Source organism: Aulonocara stuartgranti, assembly GCF_965226115.1.
Source record: "Aulonocara stuartgranti genome assembly, chromosome: 7".
NCBI lineage: Eukaryota > Metazoa > Chordata > Actinopteri > Cichliformes > Cichlidae > Aulonocara > Aulonocara stuartgranti.
Genome location: NC_138945.1, coordinates 68,086,612 through 68,112,810, shown reverse-complemented (window position 1 = coordinate 68,112,810; position 26,199 = coordinate 68,086,612). Strand labels below are relative to the sequence as shown.

At 45.4% G+C, this 26,199-nt stretch overlaps 1 protein-coding gene across 1 annotated transcript; it reads right to left on the bottom strand.

Annotated features, from left to right (window-relative positions):
* Positions 1-4,994: 4,994 nt before the first annotated feature.
* ccnd2a (cyclin D2, a) lies at positions 4,995-25,123 on the bottom strand. Its single transcript, XM_082540058.1, has 5 exons — positions 24,728-25,123; positions 23,182-23,397; positions 20,663-20,822; positions 13,608-13,756; positions 4,995-8,779 (listed from the first exon to the last, which is right to left on the bottom strand). The coding sequence occupies exons 1-5, from the start codon at positions 24,920-24,922 to the stop codon at positions 8,606-8,608; spliced, it is 894 nt and encodes a 297-aa protein (XP_082396184.1). The 5' UTR covers positions 24,923-25,123; the 3' UTR covers positions 4,995-8,605.
* Positions 25,124-26,199: the final 1,076 nt, after the last annotated feature.

The following is a 26,199-nucleotide window of genomic DNA, read 5'->3' as shown; positions in this document are numbered from 1 at the left end:
AATTACAGCTGCCCACAGAAGCGCATCACCCCCACAGATATATTTAGCCCGACACCATCCACTGCACGCTTGTAGGGTACAGATCTTATTATGAAGATGAACTCTGGAAAGGTGTCGACACACCTGTGATCAGTCACTGACTACGACATCCAGGGGAGATTATTTGAGCAGCTACTGAGATTGGGAGTTTTTCTTAAAGAGAGTCCAGGTTACAAAAGATTTAGACGTGCACATTATACTACTACACAGGTAGCTTATAGTACAAAAGTTGTTTAATCGAAATATATTTCAAGTACCTAAAGTAAAGCTAAAATTACATAATAGTAAATAATAAGAAACAAACAAACAGGATGTTTATCTGTTTGTAGGATATCAGTTATTTCTGGGGCCACATGCAAATCGGTCATATTTTCATGTACACGTGGAAGTTGTCAGATTCTGCACTTTTCTGTGTCAACAGAAAAAAAAGGCTGAATTGTAAACAAATTGGTGACTTTGAGTTTGTGTCAAAGCCTCAAGCTTCTGAAAAGCTGCAAACTTGTTTAACTCAAAATGTGCTGACTTCAAACAGTCGGAGTAAATCTTTAATGCGTAACATCATCAGTAAGGAAGATCGCATATTAGTGTAAAAGCACCTAATGCAACTGTCAGTGACAGGAGGAGCGGTACATTTGCAAAAAATCATCATGGACCGGACCAGGCACGTGCAGAGGGTGGGGGGCGGAAGGGGCTTGAGCACGTGCCCCTTTCCTGATGGGTGCCCCAGGTGCCCTTTTTCCTGTCTGTGCCCCTCAACAATAATATTTAACAATTAATCACAGTTTTGCTAAATAAAAGGGTCTAGCTTGCATCAGTCACATGACTATCATTAACCAATCCTCGCACTTGACGGCAGAGCGCGCTGGTTACGAGCCGGGAATGAGCTCGAAAGAGCACGCGCATTTTTTGCCGTTTGAGCGACCGCAAACCTTTCAGGAAGGCTTATATTTCACTAAATATAAATAATATAAATGATAAATTATTAGATTGTGAATAATCTAATATGCATATCCACATAATTATGGATTATTATAATTATGATTAAAAACACACACACACACACACACACACACACACACACACGTGTTTTTAAAGAAAATGCATTAAGAAACAGATTATATTACATTTATATTTCAAATATGATAAAATGCTGATTTTACAGCAGCAACATTGTATCTCATTTAATAAACTTTCTGCCTGCACAGAGTGGATAGTCAAACAAACTGAATCGCCATAAATACATTATTTTATATTTATTACTTAATTGTTTTATACTCGTTACTTTATTATTGTAGCACTAGGAATAAACAATAAGGGAAGGATTCTGGATCAGCACTATGATTCAAACTTGTGGCCATAGTATGTACAGAATCATTGAGAAGGTATAAAATGTCACTGTATGTGCGTGTTTTATGTGTATAGATTTCTTTGAATTATTACTCATGATATAATATTGTCCAGACAGGCTCTGTAGGACACGAGGAGGAAACAGTGACAGAAGGCGCTGTGTGAGGCAGCGGATCCGTCAGCAGCTGGATTACAAAGAGCACAGGTCACAATGACACCTGCACCAGTTGTTGCATTGCATTCAAGTATAAAAACAATAATAAACACAATGTTTTCGTTCTCTAACATTTTTCTATCATTACTTTATTATGGATTAGGTGGAGGAGTTTTTAAGTGTGGATAACTCAATAATAGATTAATTCAGTAGCAGTTTGTGCCTCGTTCTCAGATGGACAGGAAGTGGAGAGTGACAGATGAGACGAGGAGATGGAAGAGAGGCAAAGAGTGAGTCGCAGGCAGAGCGAGTTTACGTCTCACAGTTTTGTTGTCTTATGGTTCCAAGTGCTGTCACCATTCTTTACATTTTATTATTATCTCATAACTTGTTTAATCGGCTACCATCTCTCCTGTGGACTCTTTAATGTCTACCTTCTCAGATCAACACGGCCCTGCCCTCCAGCAGCAGCAACTCCTCAACAGCAACATTGTATCCATCAGTAAAACTGTCACAAGGCGGGATGGACTCATGTGCAGACAAGGGAAGCTAAATGCAGTTCCTTTTATTAACACACAACACCAGGTGCAACTATATACAGGTGAGAGCGAGGGGGGAATCCAGAGGGGCACAGGGGAGGTCCGGAAACAGGGGCTCTTCACACAGTTCCAAAAACACAACACACCAGCAACTCAGCTCGCCCAGGCCTCCAAGGGAAAGAGAATCCAAGGTTACTCAGTAGTCCAGCAATGAGATGTTTCCAGCTACTGCCTTAAGTAGTGGACGCTGGTGAAGTGATGAGCCACGGGTGCGAGGGCCAGGGGCGGGAGCCCGCAATGAGCTCCGCCCAGGCGACACACAGCCAGAGGGAAAGGAAAACAAGAAACATAGCCAACCTGGGTCAGCCGGGCAGACACGGGGACCATGACAAAAACATACATTTGCTTTGCATTGACCCCACCTGATGACAGTGATATAGTTTGATGCGTTTCCATATTAGATTCTTCATGAACGTGTTGTTGCTCTTCAGCCTGGTTCTAGGTGCCCCTTTTTAACTTTGAGCACCTGCCCCTTTAAACATCTCTGCACGGCCCTGGATTGGACTAAGGATATTATCCAAGGCAAAGGATGGTCAGAGTTTCTGTTTGAGAAAAACATGTTTTTAGCATAAATATTGACCTTGCATATTACCAGCCATTATGCCTGTTGTCATAATTTTAGGAAGACAGAGTGAACTTAAATCCCACGTATGCAGTTATATGATGCTAACAATGTCCAAAATGTTTTTTGATAACTTAATTTTATAAAAAAAAGGAAAATTGTATTATAGTAGGACAATGTATATCGAAAATCCTATAATTATTTTATACTAATAATGTTATGCCTACATTTAAAATAAAGACCAACTGGGAACGTGATTTTTTTTGGCGTAGATGTTAAAAACAACTGGAAGGAATTTATTGTAATAAAATTTCTTGCATATATGCATTTACAATTTTCACGTAACATGCTCCTGATTACAAATGTTACAAATATGTAAATATTGACCTTTGTAAAGCTGCGTGTCAGTTTCTTTTACATTTCTGTTTTTAAGCGTGAGTTGACAGATTTTTTAAAAAACGGTAATGTGTCGATGTAAGGACTTCACTTATTGTGTCAGTTTTTTTACACTATCGCTGTATTGCCGTCAACAAACCTGTGACCCTGACATTGACACATTTGTGTGTGAAAAACACCACAGTGTGTAAGGTTTATGCCACAGCTGCCCTAAATTAACAATATTGATAAACACCAAAACTGTTCTTTAAGTTTCTGTTAAGTAATCAAACTTTCCTTTTTGCTAAAGCATATAGTTAGGGCTGGACCAGGTGACCCTGAATCCTTCCTTAGTTATGCTGCAATAGACGTAGGCTGCCGGGGATTCCCATGATGCACTGGGTGTTTCTTCTTCACTCACTATGTATTAACAGACCTCTCTGCATTGAATCATATCTGTTATTAACCTCTGTCTCTCTTCCACAGCGTGTCTTTATCCTGTCTTCCTTCTCTCTCCCCAACCAATCGCAGCAGATGGCCCCGCCCCTCCCTGAGCCTGGTTCTGCTGGAGGTTTCTTCCTGTTAAAAGGGAGTTTTTCCTTCCCACTGTCGCCAAAGCAAAGTGCTGCTCATAGAGGGTCATATGATTGTTGGGTTTTCTCTGTATGTATTATTGTAGGATCTACTGTACAATATAAAGCACTGTGAGGCGACTGTTGTTGTGATTGGATGTCAGATTGTTATTTGCCTGATAAATAACAATATAATTAGATTTTGAACAAGTTTTTAACAGATTTCTAAAATACACATTTTCTTGCTTTAATGAAAGGTTGTCTAATACATTTGCTGAGCACTGTAGCTGCTCAGCAGAACTTCACTTGGCAGCAAGGTGATTTGTGACACACTACATGAGAACTAAGTGCAAAACGTCCAATGACTGTTCTAAACAAAGAGCTGCTTTCTCTGAATATCTAAAAGGGGAACTGTATAGTTATGGTAATAATTAAAAATAAGACTTTTAGAAATCTTGGAGGATAAGTAGTAAAGATACTGGCTTGAGTTTGAGACTTATGTGGACTGCACCGACTCTTAGAACATATAAATATAAAACATGTGGAAAAGCATATCGCCACACGTGCCTTTATAGTAAGCCCACTGACCAGAGAAGTGATTACTATGATCTTGTTACTGTGCGCCTCTTCTGGGAAACTCCTGACATTCATATAGATTCCCCTCCCCTTTTCCCTAATTACTCCGACATTCTCCAACAGCAGCTGCTGGCTGAGCAGGACACACACGGCTCACAACGCATCACATTTGTAGGTCTTCATGTTACTTTACTCTTTACTGCTGGCTACACTGTATCCCAGTCTTATATTGCACTTTAGTCTTGCATGGCTTTCAATGCATTATTTTTGTTTTTTTAAAATCACCAGTTATGTAAATTGTATTTCCTTTTACCTGCCTCTTTATTAGCAGACGCTGGTACTGGTTCCAAGGCCCCGCCTCTGCCATCCCTCCCTGAAGGGACACTGCATCCAAGTTCAAGCATCCATGAGATGCACGACACCTCACATTTTGCAGCCCTACAGGATTCAGACGCTCCACTGCGGAGACACCGTACACGGTACTGCATCCAACACATGAGCTGTGGTTCTTTTAATCTGCAGCAGATCCAAAGGAGGAGTAGGACCAGAACCCGTTTTGGTTTTGTGACTATGCATGCATGACTGGATCAACAGGTTCATACACATTTGCAGAAACTGCTTGAAATTCTGGTGGGATGAGTGCATATTGTCCCAGGTTCATCATCATCATCACTGATGCAGTTAAAGTCGCTGCTGACTGACAAACTAATGTCCTGATCAGGAGACAGACACACAGCTGAAAAGGAACACAGGCCTGGGAAATAGTGAGCTGATGTGGTGTCACACCCTTTAAAGCAGACGTTTATTGAACAGAGGTTGTGCAACAGACATTTGAGGTACATGATATGAGTTATAGAGGAGGGGGAGCGGGCGATTTGAAGGGAAATCTGCACCATTGAAACTTCCAGAAAATGTATGACTGGATGCCACAGGTCAGCTCGAGCCATTATTCTGCGGGAGTTCCAGTGGTGCACACACAATATCTTTAGACCAAAACACACGTTTCTCACATACAGAATCGATATTTAATGACATTCATAGTGATTGTGGTTATATAAAGCAAGAACTGTACTTTGGCCATCATAGGAATGCTGTTTTTGCCCCTCGCTTGCACACAGTCAGATGTAGCACCAACACGGACAGTAGTGAACATGCTCGAACTATCTGCGGTACAAAATCCTCAAAGAAGCTGTTGCAACGTCACGGCGCTCCCCCTCCAAAAGAGTCCAAGTGGAAGCCTTGCATATTTCCGGTTTCCCCATCTCACCGAGCGAGTCGTTTTCCAACTAAAACAGCAACAGAACACGTCGTTCTTTTCTTTCCCCTCCGTTTCAGGCTCCCTAACTGCAGAGGTATAGCTGATGAATTTTGCGTTTTTTTAAAATCCAGTAATCTTGAGGTATCGGAAATACCACTGATGGGCAGAATGTGACTGAAGAAGGAGAGCAAAAATAGATAAAGGGGAAAACGAGACATGCTATCTAAGCAAACGGTCAAACTGTACAATGAACATTTCCAGTCGAATACTCGTTTCATGTTCTTCTATCACCATCTACTTCGGTTTCTGAATGTATCTCTTAAGCAGTAAAATAATTATATTATAATACAAATGTTTATAAAATAGCAGCACACTCAAGTGACACATCACAACTAAGTAATGTTATTTTTTTGTATAAATGAAACAAATTCATAGCTTTTAGCAGCGCAAAAAATACAATAAAATATTGACACTTTTTTTTTTTTTGTCGATGTCTTCAGTCCTCCTCTGTCCTCTCTTCACTTTGGAATACAGTATCTCTAAGTCTTAGAAAAACCCTTTGTGGGTCTGGTCGCCCCGTAAAATATTATCAAACACAAATTGACAAAGGTGGTCTCAAAATAGAACATATGCAACAACATATTGCAGGAGGAATCACAAGTTTGGGAGAGAGCTTACGTCAGGAAAACAGGCAAAATAAAGGGGTCATACCAAATATTCAGATGGGGGACGATTTGGCAAACGGGTCATGAAATCGCTCAGTTTTACTGAAAATCATCCGATCCCCACATTCACACTCAGCAAAGTTACACATGGTCATGGAAAAACAATAAAAAGAAGTCAAAGACACCTTGCTGTGACAAAGCCACGTGACCAAACAAAACAAAATCAGCCGTCTCGCTTTGTTCTGCTGTCTGCCTGGCAGATGAATCCCCTTGCTAATGATTCGAAGCAGCAAAGCTCACCGGGGAAATGTGTTCACTGACAGACAACTGGCCTGGACGGGCGCTACGGAAGCCAGCACCATAAACAGAAACAAACATAAAGGAAAGAAAACAACAACAAAACAACAACTGACCAACCACTGCGACACAAATTCTTTTTTAAACACAGGCGTTGCTTTATCTTAACATTGCAAACCTCATGGCCCTTTAAAGAACATGTGCAAACCTGGATGTTCAGACCACCCTTGCTGGTAGCGCCCTGCCTCCCTGGCTGTGATGCAGATAAATAGAAAGAAAAATTCAAGTAAAAACAAAATCATTTCTTGACATTGTAAAAGAAAATCGACTCGAGCCCACAGATCAGAAAGCTGTGTGAATTCATGCTCTTATTTGTTCAGGATCAACTTGCAATTTGCGTGACTGGGAATGTTGTTTCTTTGTTTCTTTGTTTGGAATGTGCTTATGCGGAAAGTCGCGGGAAGCCTTTTTTCAATTTGACTCCTCCTTTAAAGGCAAACGACTGATGTTGGGAAACCAGCCCTTCAAAGTAAACCAAAGAAAAGGCTAATGAGGAAAAAAAATGAAACATCTGTTCACCTCCAATCACCGTCCATTTCAATTTAATCATCTCCTGGGGAGCATGTTTGCAAAGTGCTTTGCCATTAAAATCATACAGGGGTGTTGAAAACAACCCTATGCGGTACTCCAGATGAGCTTTGACAGTTATTGTCATCCTCTACCCCTCCCCCAACCCCCCCGCCCCAAAAGATTCCCCAACGCGTGACCTGGCAGCGTACGGTCTTACTTCCTCGTGTCATTTCCACGTAAACGGAAAACCAGGAACATCTTTGTGTGTCGTTGTAGGCATCCGTTACTGACGCAGCCACGGATACCAATTTTATTGTTCGTCATCTTCCAGCCACTGGCTGTACAAAGCCCACGTCTCCCACACAGCAGCAAACGTCTGCACCACTAAAAACTAAAACCGTCTCTGTCCCGCCACCCGGTGCTGTGCCTCTCCCTCAGCCTGCGCTCGTCTCGCTCTGCGCTCACCGACACAGAAGAACGAAACTTTCCTCAAGACTCTCCTGCTCTCACATGTGCCACGCATGCTGTGCACGTTCCATCCAGACACAAGAAACGCCTCATCGCAAAGCGCGACGAACGTGCGATATTTCGTTATCGGAACGGCAGTAATGAACAAACGGCTCGCATAACCTCCGAGAAAGATAACGGCCTCTGTCGTCTCACTCGTGGTCCACGCACACAGGTTTATTGTTGGAGAACAACGAATCACGACACACTGTTAATGCACGACGGCAGCGACGTAGCGTAGATGCCCAGTTCTACGGATGGAGAAAGTATATGTAGCCTCGGCTCGCTCCGCTGTCTTTAAATACACAACTGTAAGCCTGCGACTTTATTCAAGTGCCTTTCGCTGTAGAATCACTGTTAACATAGACACGCACACACTCAGACACGCACACACAAAAACACGCTTGCATCCACAAACTGACACGCACAAGCAGCCAGACAAAAGGAGCTTATTGATCTCTACTATTAATTTCAAAAGACGTCAAATGATAATAATAATAATAACAATTACTAATACTACTGATAATTATCATCATCCCGGGTCTTCCCTGATAATGCGATCCACCCACTTTCGGCAAATAGTCTCACGGCTTCCTCAGTCGCACACTCAGCACACAACAGTCGAGGAGCTCGTTCAGCGGCTCAAACGTAACGGTGACAGTACTCGTAACGCAACGATAGAGAAGCCCCAGGGTGATCCCGCAATTTCCAAATAGTTTCTGTCTCAGCCTCATTATCAATCTATAGTTAGAATATAACTTAAAAGATCATACTATACAATCAGGCAGAATGCAAATATGATTGGCTTCCCTTCTGGATATCCAAGGCATCACAGAGCTTCATCTCGGATCAAATTTGATGCATTTATGCTATAACGTCATCGAAAATCTATTCTGCGAGCAGGTGTTTTCGACTTGTAGAACAGAAAATCTACACACAAAAAAAAACTAGCAAGCATTGCTGTCTTTTGTTTTTAACATTTTTACATTTTGTTCTTTTTTTCTGCTTTTAAGAAAATTGAGTTTTTTTTGTTGGTTTCTATTTTTGTTTTTGTAAATCCTGTGCAATGATGCCCTCTGGTGGTTCACAAGTTGACATCGCGGACGTCTGTCGGGGTGGAGGACTGATCCAGCTCGTCCAGGCCTTTCCCACTCGGGCCTCTCTGAGTTTGCTGCTGTTGCTGTTGCTGCTGCCGTCCTTCGCGTAGGCTGCTCACCAACACGCGCTCGATTTGCTCCTGGCACTCTTTTAGAACATCCTGCAATGCAAAAGACAATCGAGAGGTTACATCAATCTTTTTAAATCTGCAGTCAAGGAAGTGCGTTTTTCCTGCTTCTTCATCAACTCAGAGTTCCAGTTTGGTACGATCGGGCACATTCAAAGCGAGACTTTATCATGAAACTAAAGAGCAAACCAATTCTGTTACTTACAATTTAAACTTAGAAGTTAAACCTTTGAATTTTCTATCAAGCATGTAACACAAATGTTATGCCCTATAATATCAATCTGCTGTTCAGAAAGTGCTTCGGCCACGATGACGGCGTCTCGCTGTGATTTTAAATGACAGCTGACTTTCGAGTTGCTGCTTCCAAAAGACCACAGACATGGGCCAGACCCAAGCATTACATCAGCCCACCGGGGTTGTGCAGCGAATACCATCACTATCGTCCTCATGTAGCCTACGCACATGCACCGGCATGCACACGCACACTCGCATGCATACCTCTGCCCTCCCCCATCCAGCCACCCACCACCTCTGCTGTTCCCCAAAACACACAAAACCCAAACAGGAGTCGTCTTGACAACGGCGGCTGAAAACACAGGTAGTATTAAAGCTATGTTAATTACATCCACCTCCTGTGGGAACACAAAGGTGGTGCTTTTTTAACGAGAGCCAGTCTGTGCGCCCGCCTGCCTGCAGGGGATCCATCTGAGACCCAGCCGCATCGACTTACACCATCAAAGGCCACCAAGGAAAACTGAGAATCCACCTGGGAGACAAACTCCTCAACAGCACCAAGGCCTCTTATCCTTCCCCGGGAGACAGTGCTACAGTGCAGCGCAGTAAGACGGGGGTAGGAAGGGGGGGTTGGTGTAAAAGAGTGCTGAATGGGCTGTTAGCGTCAGAGAAAGGTCGAACTGTTTTAAGGAGGGTCATTAAATACCTAAAGTACCTCAAAGGATCTTTAGTCCCAGGAGCTCAAACTAATTATCAGATTTAAAATGATGACATATGAAATCAAAAAAATCTGTGTTGCTGCAAAACAACAACAGTGAAGCATAAGGTGCAGGTGACCAACCATTAATAACGCACATGAAGAAGATGCCAAGTGTACTTTGCAGAGCTGATTGACTGAGAAACTGGCCTGAGAACAAAATGCTGTCCCTAACAGAGAGCTAACACTGCCCTCTGGTGGTAAAACACTTCAAAAACAACTGAAGCCGTGCTGCTTCCTTTTAGCTCTGTGCACGCACATGCATGCATGACCTGCGCCTTATAGCACGAGACGTCAGTGGGAATCATGACTGAAAAGACGGGTGAAAATGTACCGCTTGTGGAGCGCTGAGACATTCTTTAGAAATTTACAGCTAATTTAAACCTGATGGCCTCAGTCCAGCCCGTTACAGCCTCTGGTGCAGCGGAGCCTCCATGAAATAGGAACCGGGCCCTCACTCATGTCAGAGTTGCTCTCAGGGAGCTGTGGCTAAAGGTCACAATGTCAAAGGTCAAACAGCACAACACATAACAGAAGGAAGAGGATTTATATACTATGTGAAAAAAGAAGCCATTACAAGGCCACTACCAAAATACTAAGTGAGAGCTCCCCTGACGTCTTAATGCTAACAGTTTTTGACTGATCTGGGCTGCACGCCTCTGGGCAAACACTTTCCTCAGCATTGGCTTTGACATGGAGGAAACCCCACCAGAGTCTGTCCCTTAATCTTCTCCAGAGGGTGGCCACTAATGTGGGGGTGTGTTCATGCACACATGCAAAGTCTTCCCACCAACATGTGCCTCATTGGTCATAAAATCTCAATTCCTGTGAGAAAATGGACTCAAACGCCGAACATGTAAAGGAACTGCCTGTGTCCTACCACAAGAATGCATGCCTTCATTTCTTAAAAGACATTCCCCCCCCGTCTGCGCTGCTCTTTAGAGCGGCAGTTCGGATCCCTCGCCAAGCCCCGTGGGCTTTGAGAACCTTTAATGACTTCAGTGTGCGACTACTGGAAACACCGATGCTGTTTCCACAGAAGCTGTAGGTACTCGGACAATGAAGGGGCCAACAGCGCTGAATAAATTCACCACGGGACACAGCGTTGCACTTAAGCATCTTGCTTTGCAGCCTCAAACCGGAAAACACATGACCACCTCTGATCCTTTCTTGTAGTCATAGTCCTCCCTCTGCCCACCCCAAACATGCATCATACTGCAACAGCCTGTCAGTCTGACAAATCGTGGCATGCACTGTATCCCTGGGCGGCCTTTGTGACACTGGCAGCGGGAGGAAGTCGTGCAGACAGACAAAACCAAAAGGAAGAAATGTGTGAAGCGTGGAATGTGTTTTAACTGCTGACTGTACCACACAAGACAGTGTTGGCTACTCTGGGAGGATTTGGTGGTCAGACAGCTGAAACACACACACAGGCAGGGACGCACTACGAATCTCAGGGAATCTGAAAACAAAATATCCCGGGGCTGACGCTGGAAATAAGAAGTCACCACATGACTTGAATTTCCACAAGTTACAATAGAAATGTGACCTTTCCCTTTCTTTAGCCCGCATGCCTGAAACACCACAAGTGATGCCACAGGCTGTGCTAATAGATATAATCCGTCGTAATAAATGCATCTTTTATTACAAGCATTTTGTCCCCAGGAAATAACTGTGATTAAAAAAAGAGGAAGAAAAACAAAGGGAGCAATGAGAAAATGTGTTTCCGGTGTCTTAGCATGTGACCCCGGCTGAAAAAGATGAATGAAAGACTGAGAGAAAACAAATCTGGGAAGCGGTGCTCTTAAACCCTCTCCTGCCGCCGTTTCCTGTTTTAATCAATGAAGAGTAAACCGAACTCTTACATTTCTGCTCATCTCACACACAAACACACACACAGCCCGTCTGCTCGCCCCACAAGGCCACACCAGGTGTTTGCGAGGCAACACGCATTCCTGCAATGGCCCAAAGATGGTGACTTGGCCCTATCGCATTTCCACTGGAAAACCGCAGCTTCTGGATACCACACATGCCAGCGGGGTACCAGGGGGTGGCGTCGGCCACGGCGCTGTTGGCAGCAGCAGCTGCAGCGGTTGGCGAAACTCGGCCTTCATATTTCGCCTGGCTCTTTGGCCGAGCGGCTACGAGTCGCTGCTCGCCGAGCCGCTGTGCCAAAATCACACGGGGTATGTTACGCGTACTCTTTTAGACTCGTACCACCTCGCTGGTGTCTGAAGTCTAAATGAAGGTAGGGTCGCTGCTAAAATGACACAGCATTTCCTCTTTCACCAAAGCCTGCATGCTGAGACTGACAAAGGGCGTAAATAGGACTGACGCCACTTATTAATACTGACAGGTAATTCTGGGCAGTGAGATTTTTTGCTGGTGTTGCACGTGGTGCACGAGCCTGATGTGAGGATCTCAGGAAAATCTTTTAATACCCTAAGCTTTGCTTGGCAGTTCATACTAAAGCCCTATATGTTGAATTAGGACGGGCGCCTTGTGCTTTTTCTCCCGTGTTTACCGCGAGCTGTGGCTTGTCTGAATCCAGGAATGTAAGGAGTTGATCGCTGAGACACAGCGCCACTTAATTCCCCGGAGTCTAAGACCTAGCAGCCTAAAACACACCGAGGCCCTGTGCTGCTGAGGCCAACTATTTGTTTTTCCTCAGCTGCTGAGCGAGACTTCACACAGCTCGCACCAGAGGGAGCCATGCTCTCCAGCAGCGCTGCATTATGGACCATAGGAGGAGACAAGAGAGGCCCGATTGTCGCGAGGGAGGCATAACACCCCCTCGGTGTCCTTTTCACACTTCAACAGCTTTCTTCCACCTCCTCCTCCCCCTCTGCCTCCTTTTCAGGCAGAATTTAACATGCCACGGCCGATGCTCGGGATCTGTGTCGTGCCCCCTGTGCACTCTGCACACAGTTTAGAGTAAGTCTGCCATTACCAACCAAAAGACGTTTTCATCACGTTAGGTATTAGCAGCACTCCTGGCAAGGTGGTGGTTGTGGACCTGTGCTCGACAGCTTACCCTCCGGGGACTAAAGAAGAAGAACTTCACAGGTTACGCTTCTGCCCAGCTACTCGTCTTAGCAGCGAACTACAGACAGACAAAATCCTCTCTGGTGTATGATGAAAGCCAGGAATCTCAGAGCTAGCAGGGGCCCTGCCTGTGTTTGGACGTAGCTTATCCTCTGGTGCAACATTCACTGTACCAGGCAGCCGCACAGCAGCTTCACCGGCCTTCCTGTCAGTTACAGAGCGATTTAGAGGAGCCTTTACACGAGGCAGCTGCTGGACTGACAAATATCGATCATTTCTTTAAATGTAGACATTTTAGCTCAGTCTCGTGCTCATTTTTATTAAAATTGGCAGTAAATCTCCCCTAAAATATGCCTGTGTGAAGCCAAAACTCAGTGACATTTCAACTTTTGTCTGTTGCGCACACAGCCCCAACAAACATGTGGCATTTCTTAACTTGCCATGTGCTTTCCAACAGAGTAGCATGTTTGGTCGGGCAAAAAAACAACCCAGTTACTTGAGAAAAGCAAAACCTGTTTGTTTCAGTGGTAATAAGATAACTTAAATGTGTCACTTCACTAGAAATGTCTACTAAAGACTTCCAAAAGTAAGCTTCCAGTGCAGGAAACAGCTGATTAAGCACTGAATCATAGTTACTGTAACACTTGTACTCTGATAACCAGATAACATGTAACCGATGTCTGCAGAGTCACTAATATTTAGTCATACTGATTAAAATATTACTCAGCAACAAATCCCCTACATTCCAGATGTAAGTATTACCTCTTAGCGCTGGAACACGCTGCATATTTAAATCGATCGAGCTACAGTGATAGGTAAACTTACCACTTCTGTGTTTGTAATCTTTGCCAGCAGGTCCGTCAGACTGTCACCCCACTGCGACTGGTCGGCTGAATCGAGCTGCAGGCCGCAGATCGCTGCCCCCACACTTCCTGTAGCGATCATGGATGGAGGGTACATGGCGAATCTGAAATCTGTTAGAGGAATAAAAACGTTTGAGTTAAATGTGAGTTTGTTAGTCTGAAGCACGAGCGTATGAAGTCAGGAAGCACAATCGTTGGTCAGGTGGGTGCATGTATTTACCACTGGTTTCTTTACTGCACGTTTCAGTTCGCAGGGTACAGATACGGTATGATTTAGTAATCTAGCAGTCAGCTAATAAATAGTCCTTCTATTGCACCGGCTATGAACGCTGGGCTCGCTAATGACCAGGGGCCTGGATAATGAGGGTTCACTGGGCTTGTAAAGGAGCTGAAAAGCAACCACCCTCACCCCGATGCAGTCCCCCTTTCCCCAGCCCGGCCCCTTTTCTTCCATCTCCTGAGTAAATCGTGTGCTCGCTGAAAAAAGCCCCATAGCGCTTGGAAAAGAAGGAATAAAGAGGCTCAGTGCCTTTGCCAATGCGCACTGCTGTAGGTCCTTTTTCCACGTGTGGTCACAGGCGTGCGTCTCAAAGACCAATAACCTTGTTAGCTCCCCTCGCTGTCATTCATAATGCAAATGAGACAGCTTGTGAACGGGCCAGAAGCCCGAAAAGGCAACTGGCATACAGTGAGACAGACAGACAGGGAGAGGTTTTCTCTTCATGCACGCACACACACACACACACACACACACACACACACACACACACACACACGCACACACCCTTCTGCATTCTCTCTTTATGTCTTGCTCAACTTCTACCTTTCTTCTTGGGTAACACATGGCCCGCTTGGACGGCCGGTGAATGGCACACATGCCGCCGTCTTTGTTGCTACAACAGGCAGCGGTTTGCATTGGCGGCCCTCCTATCTTTTAGCATATTAATGGAGTGGCGGGCCTATGAGAGGGAAGGCAGAAGAGTGTGACTCCATTGTCCAGAGTCATCACCTCATTTCACCCAAATGAGGGACGCGGCATCCATCCTCTCGCCACCGATTCCAATTCAGCTAGACAGGCTGCACAAAGACCCTGGCTGGACTTGAGGACAGGGGCTTGACAGGGGGGGGAGGAAGACGAAGAGGGCAGCGATGGACGGTGCGGTGACGAGGCAAGCGGGAGAAAAGAGGGGAAGGTCGCAGGCGTGGTGGGAGGAGGGGGAGCTAGACGACTCTGCTGCACATCGCTCTCGAGTCTGCGTCCAGACCCTTGTGAAGTTTTGGAAGAAGAAAAGACTTGCCCTCCAGTGACCCTCACCTCCTGCCTCCCATCCAACCCCCCACCCCCAATCCCTCCCTGCAAGTATTTCTCTGTTCCTGGGCCACCTCTGGGTTAGAGGAGTGAGCAATGGGGGCATAGAAACAGCCTGCACATTAACATATTGCTATATTCAATTGCAAAGCAAACCGCGTGCGATGGCTCTGAAGGAGATTTTTCTTCCTTCTTCTTTTTTTTATTTGGAATCAAAGAGGTAGGCCCTTTGATAGCTGCAGAGGCAGCCTCTCACTGCCTTTTTAACATGCACAGCCAGGCGCTTTCTCATCTTGTGGGCTCAGTGTTGACAAATAAATGAACTTATTATACACCCCTGTGTTAGCCGCTGGGCCTCTGCCAAGGGGGCGATTTATTAAAGGCTACCTCGAGCCAAGAGGAAAGAGCGCACAAAGCCCCCCGGCATTACATCACTGCTGTAAGAGCACAACTTTCTATAGAGGGCTGAGACGACAAAGGCATACAAGGATTTACTGTAAGTGTGCAGCGAGCGCAGAGCGACAGGCGAGGCAACAGACACCTCAGCGACACAGGCGAGAAACAATGCGCCGATGCCTGCGTGCTTTCAGATGCAGACACACACTGACCCCCCCCACACACGCACGGCACAGATGTTGGTTTGTGGGAGAGCTGAGTGGCAGGCAGTGGGCAGCAAGCTGATTTTTCGCACTCAAGACAAGACAGGTCTGTAGCAGAACAAGGACGTGCGCGTGCAGCCGATGCGGGCTGACACTCGGGCCTGGTGGCTGCTGCATGTGGGGGGAAGAATGGCTGTATTTTAGGAGGCCCTCATTGATATTCATGTTGAGGATAAACAGTGTATGTAGCTGAGTGGGGACGCCTGCGATGGAAAGCTCCCTGTGAGCAGCGGCTGGCTGGCCCGGCCTGCACGCCTCTCAGCCCCTTCAATGGCCCTTTCTCCTCCCTGTGCCCCCTCGTCTCCATTCCTCCCTGTTCCTACCCCATGAAACTTCATCCTCGGGCCACCGGTCGCACATTCTCCTGCCCTACATGGCCCGCTCCATCTGGGTGGCTGCAACGCACACCACGCACATTAAAATTGTAAATTAATTAAAGTTGGAAAGTTGAACAACAGCCAAAGAAAAAGACGGATTTACCCTGACCTCTCTTTCCACAGCGATAAATCAGCTTCTTGTATTCTATACATGTAGCGCTTATTGAACGTGTTTATTAAGGGAGCGCCGTTACGAGGACGCGGGGTTTGGTTGACTGATTAAGGTTAAAAGCAAACATCTCTTTAGGACTGGCATGACAGTATGTTTCACCACTAACGCAACACAGACCGTCAGCCAACACGACCTTCTCAGAAGACAATCCACCTACCGCGGCTGGCCGAGGCCCACACGCCGGCTTTTTTCCACAAATGCCAAACTAACAAACAACAACTTGATATTTCTGTCATTTCCATTGCTTCCTGTCTGGCTGTCACTCTGGAAACAAACTAAAAAACCCAAACCTGTGAGAGTTGCACGCTCTTGCTCAGAATTGTGTGTTAATTGTAAGCTGCCCTTTTAGCCTCTCGCTATCACATCCTGTGTCACAGCTGCAGTCTTGAGTAACATCAGTGTTGAGATGGTCGAGTTGAGTGTTGAGGAGCGTACAGATTTTTCTCCCGAACACAGTTACAGTTTAGATTAAATCGACTAAGCTTCATTCAAAAATCTCGGGCTATTCGTCCCTTTCAGATGACATCGTGTGGACTATTGTAATTCAGTGTCTGTACCCAATATACTGTCATGCTGCTCCATCGTTACCTCACCAATCACCACGAATTCCCTGCTCATTGTTAAAGAACGAATAAACAATCTGTAAACACGATGTCGGCTGTGCCTGACAGACAAACTGAGGCACAGCCGGCACCATGCACCGCTCTCCTCTCACAGAAGCATCGCGTCGGCGCCGACAGGCCACAAAGTGACGCTCAGCCACAGGTCAGACGTTTAGCTGACCTCAGTGGCCGCTCACATCAGCTTCTATGCATCTACTCGGCAACTGTCATAACATGACACGCCATTTAAGTCGCATTAGCGTGCCAACAGGTGTAGCACATCTGCAAGCTGCTTTGTAACCCACCCCCTTTGCCTGCTGTGTCTTCATCAGTCTCATCTGATGTGATCAATGTGAGCGATTCTTGTTTTTCCGTCCGAATAGCAAAAACAATCTTCCGTTTAGTGTATCGCTCCTGCAACAACCTCAAAGTGCTGTCGCAGTAGTTTTGATTAGATCCTACAGTTATATTTCCCTGTTCACGTCCTGCTTTTGAAATAAAGAACTAAATCCCAATGACAGCATTTAAAGGCCGTATCAAGTAGCCTTTAAAGAGGAAGACAAAAATGAGGGGACGGTGTGCTGAGAAAAATGTTGAGTCAAACTATCTGGAACCAAAGCATTTACTTTAGTACAAATATTAGTCTTTGTGGTTAACATGACGTCCGAGAAAAACACGGAAGATTTTGATTTCTAAACCTTTTTGCTGGGATAATTGTAGCAGCCGAAGCAAAATGTCTGCGATCTCCGGCGTGACTCAACCAGCCGCAGGATTTATACTGTGGTGCTGATTAAACAGCGAGGTGAAGAGGAGAACTCAGGACGTGCCACTCGATGATTCACCCTGTGTGTCACGTTACTGGGCACATACTGTCAGGAAGCCTTTTCCTGCTTCATCTGTTGACAATGCAGGCGGACCGGACATGATTCCTCACATCAGCGGAGCGTGCAGGGAAAGGATAATTCGCTGGAGAAGGTGGCTAATTTGTTCGGGTTCTGACTCATCAAACACGGAGGGGATTTTATGTAAACAAACACCAGCAAAGCTCTTTTCATTGAACACATCTGAGATGAATCATCCATCTTTACAATGCTGAGCCCAGGCTGGAGGGGATTCTCCGTGCCACGGCCCCTTGGAGTCGAAGCTACAAGGAGCATTCCTGCCTCTGGACTAGAGAGACTTAACAGGCAAAACAAAAGAAAGAGGGCTTGTGAATCAAGCTGCGACATTTGAGCTGTCGCCGATTTAAAGACGCAGCTCATAGAACCCAGAAAAGGCCAAAGAGGCCGAAAGCTGCCGGTTTCCAGAAAGCTAAATTGAAACATTCCCAACATGGAGGTTGGGAATAAAATAAACGGAATAATACCAAAGTTACACTGCAGTTGAAAGTAAGCACGGCTTCAGTTCCCTCGTGTTTGTCAGCTAGTGAATCATTAGTTGTCCTGATAAACTAACCAGTTAATCATCAAGTCCCTTCATACGTAGTTGAAAGACACTTCCACATACCAGCAATAAGTGATCAAATACTATTCGGAGACAAAAGAACGAGCGCTCATTACTTGGATCCCAACTTGTAGCGAAATCTGCATTGTGTCGAGTCTCTCTTGGACAGCGCTGCTGGCCCGGATCCAGAGATTTCTTTTGATCAGCTTCTGTGACCATTGTCACCATTCCATGCATACCATTACAGAAAAAATGCACCCTGCCAATATGGCAAGAAGATGGGGCTCAATGACCGCAGCAGACAGGTTGGGCTGCATCTGTCTGCCCCATGCACCCCGTCCATTCTCCCACTTTAACTCGGGTGAATAAGAATAGAAGAGGAAGCTCAGAGTGCTCGGTGTCTGTGTCTAGGAACGGAGGTTCATAATCTCCCTTAATGAGCTTGTTTCTGGGCTATTATCCGGCAGCCTGCCTGAGGGAAACGCTGGCGTTTCCTATCAAGTGGCCCTGCAGCGCTGACCCTCACACGGCTCTGCATATGAAATGTAAGGGCCAAGCCTTTTGTCTCCTTTCTCCCAGTCTCTAGCTGAGCCCCTGAGCCATTTGCATAGTCCTGAATGGACCAGCCAATGTTATTAATTAATACAGAGCCAGCCTGCGCCACCTGACAAAATCCCACCGAGTGGCCCAAACGGAACTGTTTCATCAAAAGAGAGGAGCCATTAGGAACGAGAGGCCTTATTCTCCTCTCGAGAACAGAGAGCCGTGGTTTTACGCGTGGTTTCTTTTCCCGTAAAGGGACAGCGGCGGTGGGACCGAGGCCACAGGTGACCCCGCTGTCGACCGGCTCGTAAACCTAAATCCTCCCGAGAGAGAAATCCTCCTGCGCCTTTACCTTCTCAACTCTGCTCAGAGGACGTCTTCGAGGAGGATTCTCACCAGATAACCCGAAGATTTACAGCTGGCAATGTTTCACAAACGGGTCTCGTATTCCCAGAGATCCTCCGATGCACCAAACCGTTGACTCACTCGTGCTGAATCTTTCCTCATTTTGCCCTCACTTCGTGCTTGCCTGGATACGGAGCGTGTACACAAATAAACGGCCGATGACGGTCCAGAGCGATCTCCACAGCGAGGCTCTCCTAGAGTACAGTGTCAGGAGGACGATTCTCGTAAATTTATTTCCACTGCCTCATTGAAGCAATTACGGACAAAGTGCGCGCCGAGTCTTTCGCAACGTTGCTTGGGGAATAGGTCCGATCCCTGACACGCTGTCATTCCAAACATTAATCCTCTGGCAAAAATACGGGGTGAGACAGGAAAAAAGTGAGATATGAGAAAACTGAGGGAACCGGACTGAGGACACAGGGGAAGTATTAAAAAATGAAGCGTCATCTCAGACTCTGCTGTCTGTATTGAATCCATTGCACAATCGGTGCAGGAGATCGCCTCATGCTGCGATTGTCACGTATCTATTCATCTAACTGTGTACACTCCTCCCAATGTTGTCAGCAGAAGGAGGTGTTTCCCATGTGTGTGTGTGGGGGGGTGTTAGTTAGCATTCCTATTTGTGACCTGCAGAGAAAATGAAGCAGCTGCTGGTCGCTGACCAGTTTGTGGGGGGCAAAGAGCATTATTAAGGATGACTTGTGCGGTTATCCAAAGTAAACGTTCGCACAAAGTCCTCGAGCGTGCCCAGAAGCAGTGGAAGAAGGTGCTCGTGGCCCCGCCTGCTTTGTAGCTCTGATCGTGGTGACCTGAGGGAAATCTGCCCTATTGCAAACGCCATCATGTCCTCCAGCAGCGGGGCGTGGAGGCGTGTGAAGTTAAGAGAGAGAACGTAGGAAATTTGAAAACATGACATGCCTCAGATTTGGCAGCACAAAAACAATACCCTCCTCTGGCTCTGACTCCCCTCACCCCTCTTGCATCTTTCCCACTTTGACCTCACTCTCCCTTCATATCATGTTGAGGCTCTCGTTCCTTCCATCCCTCCCTGCATGTTTGATCTTACGGGAACCATTCAGCTCAAGTGTAAAAAGACAATGGTCTGCCTGCCTCCACCCTTGTCCGTTTGTCTTTTCGACCCCCTCAATCAGGCTTTGAAGCGTTACTTCAGAGGCTGCTGGGAGAAGACAGACGATGGATGTCAGACCTGAGAGGCTGACACTTTTACGACTAATGCTTTTCTTAGGAAGAATATTTTCTCACTGAAGGTAAGGCTAGCTGTGACTGGCCCATAACAGATCTCCAAAGAAGACTTGGACACGGCCCTGAAAGAAGAAACGGCAAAGACAACACTACAAAGTATGCTAGCGTAAGCCATTAGTGCTTGGTTTGATTTGGCACAGACGACAGAAAAAAGATCGAGGAAAAGATACGGTCATCTTTGGACTCAATTCGTCCAGACTGGCTCAGCGATTCATTGCAGGGAATCGAATCGAACGTTTCCTACCTGTGGCGCAGAGGGCGATGAAGGTCTGGACGTGTTTCCGAATAAGTGCCAGCTTATCCTCGGGCAGCGGCAGCCTTCTCACGATGTGCTCGATGAAATCGTTCGGTGTTACTGCTGCCAGGTTCCACTTCAACTTCCCCAGGACCACCAGTTCCCATTCCTAGAGAGAGCGAGCAGAAAAGGGATGGCGGAAAAACAACTTCAGCTGCAGCTCTGCACTTTTATTGTTTAGCCAGGTGCGCTTGAGCCAAAAGTGTGTTAATGTGACATACATGGCGAGCATCTGGAGGTTAAGTGTTATTGTTATTAGTCTCTGCTCGGCTGGGCCTGGGACAGAGAATCACCAGCAGTGCCACCAACCCAGGTGACCCGGCATCACTGTCTCCCTCCCTGTTGGTGTCTGGCATGTGGGGACTTTCCTAAAGAGGCCCATCAGAGGCTCTGCTGTGTGAGCGCAGAGTGAACACGGATAAGCAGCCTATGTCTGCTGAGCACAGTCAGCATTAAGTATGTCATCTCTTATCTCAATATATCAATCAGAATCCTATTTATGCACTGCAGCACTTAGTTACTATATTTTTCCACATGAAGTGTCTTGAGGAAAGACTGAAACTCCGTTTGATTAATCAGCATCTGAGTCTTTCATTTAGATCTCACAGCAGGATGTGCTGACACGTGCTCATCCATCTGCACGTCTGTAACACGGGGTGAGGATACTAGGTGTGGCGTTCTCTTTTCTGAGACTGCATTGTTACTTTCACTTCCTAGAGGAGGAGGTGATTAACGAAAGAGCTGGTGACTAATTTGGGAAAAAATGTCAGCGGTTTGGTTCCGCACTGCAGCCTTGTGACTGGGAGGATGGATGTTCTTCATTTTCCCTTTAAGAAGGAGAGACCACATGGACTCGGTCATGAGACAATTCAATATGGCCGCCCCTACTAGCAGCATGCATTGTCCCAATCAAAGTGACCTTTGTCAGTCATGTCATGCTTTGCTATCTTGCTGATGTTTGAGAGACTGAGAAACAGGACATGTTCCTGATGAAATCTGGAGTTTCATAAAGTGAAAGCCGTCTTCTTCTGGCTACAGCAACGTTTTTGTCTGATCATTAGCAGCCTCCTGCTATTAAAAGGCATTTTCCATCCATGACAGTACGCAACACCAAAGCCTATAGCAATAGCTGCGACAAACCTTGCAACACATGCTTTATGCTGACAAGGGTGGCAATCTGGTATCACCCACTTCCTTCTGCTTACTGCCTTCCTCTGGTCACACCTTCTTCGTAAAATTGTGGTTCTCTTTACAAGAAGTTCTTACTAAAGATGAGGACAAAAAAACGATCACATGCCCCGAGCAGCTGATCTGTTTCCTGTATCTGCGTGTCAGCCAAAATACTGCCTTATACAGAAACACAGAAAGGAGGCCTCAGCAAACCAGTTCAAGGACTGAGGGCTTCGTCTGCAGTCTGAACATGAAGGTATCAGAGACGGTTTTTTGTCAAGTGCAGCACTGCATGCAGATGATACGAGTTTCCAGCCACAGCAGCGCATTTTGCTTTTCTTTTCAAAATAAGCTGTTTGAAACTGGAACTTTAACACGCTGGCTCGGAGTCGGAACCTTCATTAAACAAATGAAATTGTCATTCCAGAAAATTACGGGAAAGCAACAAATCAACAGCAGCTCGTCTGGGGCTTGAATGTGCTGCAGCGGCAGTCTGCTCAGTGGGTAGAGCCGCCAGTCAGGCAGCGAGGCAGGCCTGCAACCATCAGCCCCGTCTGAATCATAATATGTGGCCTCTTTCACAACATGGGTGGGATTGGCTGTTGTTTACTGAGGAATGTTTATGTAGCGCCACAGAGCAGGAGGGAAAATACTTATCTGATGTGAAACTGACTTAATTAATTGGTTTGCCAGCACAACAGAGCTTATATTCATTAAACAGGACACAGAATGGTGACTTTTTCTGTACTGTGGGTTTCATGTGCAGTTAGAATCAGAAACAGTGACTCGTGACCTCACGTCAGCAATGTGTGCATCCACAGTTATTTTTGGACACCAGCTAAACTGTAAAAGGCAAACTTGAATTTCTCCGTCTCTCCCTCTCTAGCTCACAGGAACAGAGAACTTTGGCTCCAGTTCAATATGACCTCGCTGATCTGTGAAAAATATCTACCAGCAGATGGCGATGGAGACCACCGCACAGGCTGGAAGGTTACTGTAAAGCCTTGAGGGTCTTATACAGTAAAGAGAGCCCTTGTAGAACAATCCTGCACTGAGCTCCTTCCTGCGCCTTTCATGTCTAAAGCCTGGACAACCGATTCAGTGAAATGGGGACAGTGTCGAGTATACCTCACATTTGAAACCTTTAAAGAAGGAAATACTCGAGAACAAATCCCGGCTTCCAAACCTGCTCTGATGAAGAAGAAGTTATGTAATATGTTTAACCAGCTGATGGTGACAATGTGAGTCTGCAGATGTGTTACTGCAAACTGCGTGAAACACGTAGAACTGTCGCTTACCAGCAGCTCTTGTGGTCTGATGGAGTTATCTGTGTAGATGCACAGCTTCTCTGCAGTTAATGGACGAGTCTCTTTCAATTTGGATGCAAGAAACATGCACACTGCTCCCAGCAGCTGCAGGTTACACTTTTTGGTGGGTACCACTGCTAGAAATCTGTCTAAGTAGTTCATGGCCAAGGGAAAAACTTCTTCCTCGCACTTCTGCTCCTCACAAACCTATAAGGAGACAGCACACAAGGCGACAACGTTGACGACACGTGACTTCCTTTTCAGCGCTTGAAACATATAGAAAACTTTTGTGAAATAACGAAACAAAAGAGTGATCACATAAGAGCACATTTAAAATCAATGACACACATAGTTGGGGCTCAGCCAAGAATTTGCGCCCAGCCCAGATCTGTTGCGACATCACAAAATAATTCGAAAGAAATTATTTCACAAAGACTGAAATAACTTTAAGACACATACTCTCAATAGACTCGCATTCCTGCAGTTCATTCACTAAGAAATGAATTCAAGTCACAATCAGCCGAGCCAAAAAAACACCAGGAAAGCGCAGCACACGGAAACACACTTTTTTTAAAACAGTCGTCATATTTTCATAAAATATTTAAAAATAGAAATAAATTATCTGGAGCGACTTTCTTCACACCATAATGTTCAGCAGACTCTTCCACATCATATCCGACAATTCCTATCCGTATCCATGCGCGATAAATATCAAGAAAATGTCAAAATAAGAGGCAAGTCGCAAGCGGCTGGTGTGGCGTGCCTCACCGCCGAGCCGATATAATTATTTCAAAAATTAATTAAAAATCTCCAGTGCGTCAGATTCTGACAATATTTACATGAAAATAAAGAGGAAAGACTGCAGATTGTTTAGAGAAGGCTGTTGACCGGAAATATTTGACGGATCGTCAACAAATGAACAGAAATCTTCGGCAAGTCACTGGAGACCAAAAGAAGCGATAAGGCCCTCGCCCTTCCCGACATTTAAATAGATATCTAAAGCGATCGCAACGCTTTTTGTGATCGAGTCTGTATTTGGTGGACACCTAAGACCCTCTTCTGTCATTACCGACGGTTTTTACGCGCTGTTACTTTGCTTTTGACACTGTAAATCCTCTTAAAAGCACTCCTATAAAAACCAACATGGCGATACAGCGCAAGTCAGCATTGAATTGGGGGAGTGCATACGTGTGCATGAAAAATATTCAGCCTATCTAAAATAATAACATCAAATAATCAACGGGCAACATGTGCAGACACCATGTGAGGCAGATAAAGGAAATCCTCCGGTGCCACAGATGGCACAGCTGCCACTTTCGTAAACGCAGCGATCGGACTTTAAAAATGGAAAGAAATTGCGTTAAACGGCACCGACGAATAATATAAGGAAATAGCAGTCGGAAATATGAGTCGTATGCCATATGTGCTCCTCGGAATATTTCAACCATTGCTCGATAAAGAAATGAAACAAATCGAGAGGCTTTAAAGTCGAGCACGGAAATAATATGTCTTGTCAGCACTCGGTGTTTCGCTATACCTCCAACATCCAAGTGGCCACCATTCTCCTCATGAACGGCTGAATATCTTTCTGGACGCCTTTGAAATAAGAATATTGGGGTAAAAACCTCTCCTCTATAGTCAACAAGCGCTGCAGGACTCTGTCATCGCACAGCAGATTCGGATCGGGACGAGCTCGTATGATGGTGTCCATTTCGAGGCAGAGCAGCTCCATGGTGCTGGTGTTTTCACTGAAGTTAAAAAGTAGGATTTCGCTTTCGGAGACGTAAAAGGCGTGTTGCAGAGCGAAAATGCAAAAAGATGGCAGGAAAAGTCTTTTAGAGGCATAAAAAGCGAGACTGCAGGGGCTCCGTAAGAGTAGTCCTGCCTCTCCTTGTTGAGAACTTTTTCCTCTCTCCCCACAGCTCGCCTCTACTTTCGCTGCCTAAGATCAGGCGCATTTAGCCTGCCCTGCGTCCGCCACTGACGCAACTGCATTACTTCTGTATAGACACAACAAGCTGCATTCCAGTCTCTCTTTCTACTGCCCTGCTGTGAAAGACAACTTTCACCAAACTTGATGCATTTTAGATGCAGATGCACAGCAGTGTAGGGGCAAGCACAGAATAACACCATCCAACTATGGCCACGTTATTTTACTAACTGGGGTTCAAATAAGGCAATTAGAGTTATTCCTGTGGCTGCGTTAAAGCGTTTAGCCTACTGACAGTGCATTCAGGTACAGTCCTTGCGTGCATTTTTATTGGGGGGCTTCTTGTTGATGCTGGTGCCTGATGAACTTATGATGATCGTTACAAAATCAGGATATAGAATTGTTACAATATGTTCATTGTTGCTTTATTATTGCACATATTTTCAGCATCAAAAGGCTCCCAGAAGTCAGCTTTAGTTGATAAAGTGCTTCAAGAGCCCTCTTGTGAAAATAATTTGTATATTAGCTCAGATTACGGAGCCAATGAGAGAACTAATTTATTGATGTCTGCCACTTTTTTCATTGCATTGCAATGGACTCGGTGAACCTTGGTGCAGATGTGATGCATGTAGATACTGTAGGCAAGCAGCCATAAATACAAGTTAGCACTTAAAGATGCACGCACACGCGCGCGCGTCCGCATAGACGTCGAACCCGCCAGCGCACATAGACGGACACACATCATCTTATACTTTTTTTAATAGCCGCCACAAAGCTGCTTGTGGTTTATGAGATAACTTTCTAGGAAATTTCTAGCAGCATTGACTTTTTTTTCTTTTGCATAATCTTCTGTTAAAGATAACACAAAGATGAGACGCGCTGGATTTGCACAACACAAATAATATCAACAGAAAGAAAATCACTATATATATATATATGAATATATATATTTACACACACACACACACACACACACACACACACTTATATACTTTTAATTAGACTTCTGTCATCATTTACATGGAAAAACAAGCAGGTGGAAACGAGAATGTAAGTCGTTGAGCAGATAATTAAAAAAA

Excerpts from the sequence above, each read along its gene's own strand:
- ccnd2a (XM_082540058.1), bottom strand. The coding sequence starts at position 24,922 with ATGGAGCTGCTCTGCCTCGAAATGGACACCATCATACGAGCTCGTCCC. Across the intron at positions 20,823-23,181 it reads TCAGACCACAAGAGCTGCTG|GAATGGGAACTGGTGGTCCT; the intron begins GTAAGCGACAGT and ends CGCTCTCTCTAG. Across the intron at positions 13,757-20,662 it reads CATCGCCCTCTGCGCCACAG|ATTTCAGATTCGCCATGTAC; the intron begins GTAGGAAACGTT and ends TTCCTCTAACAG.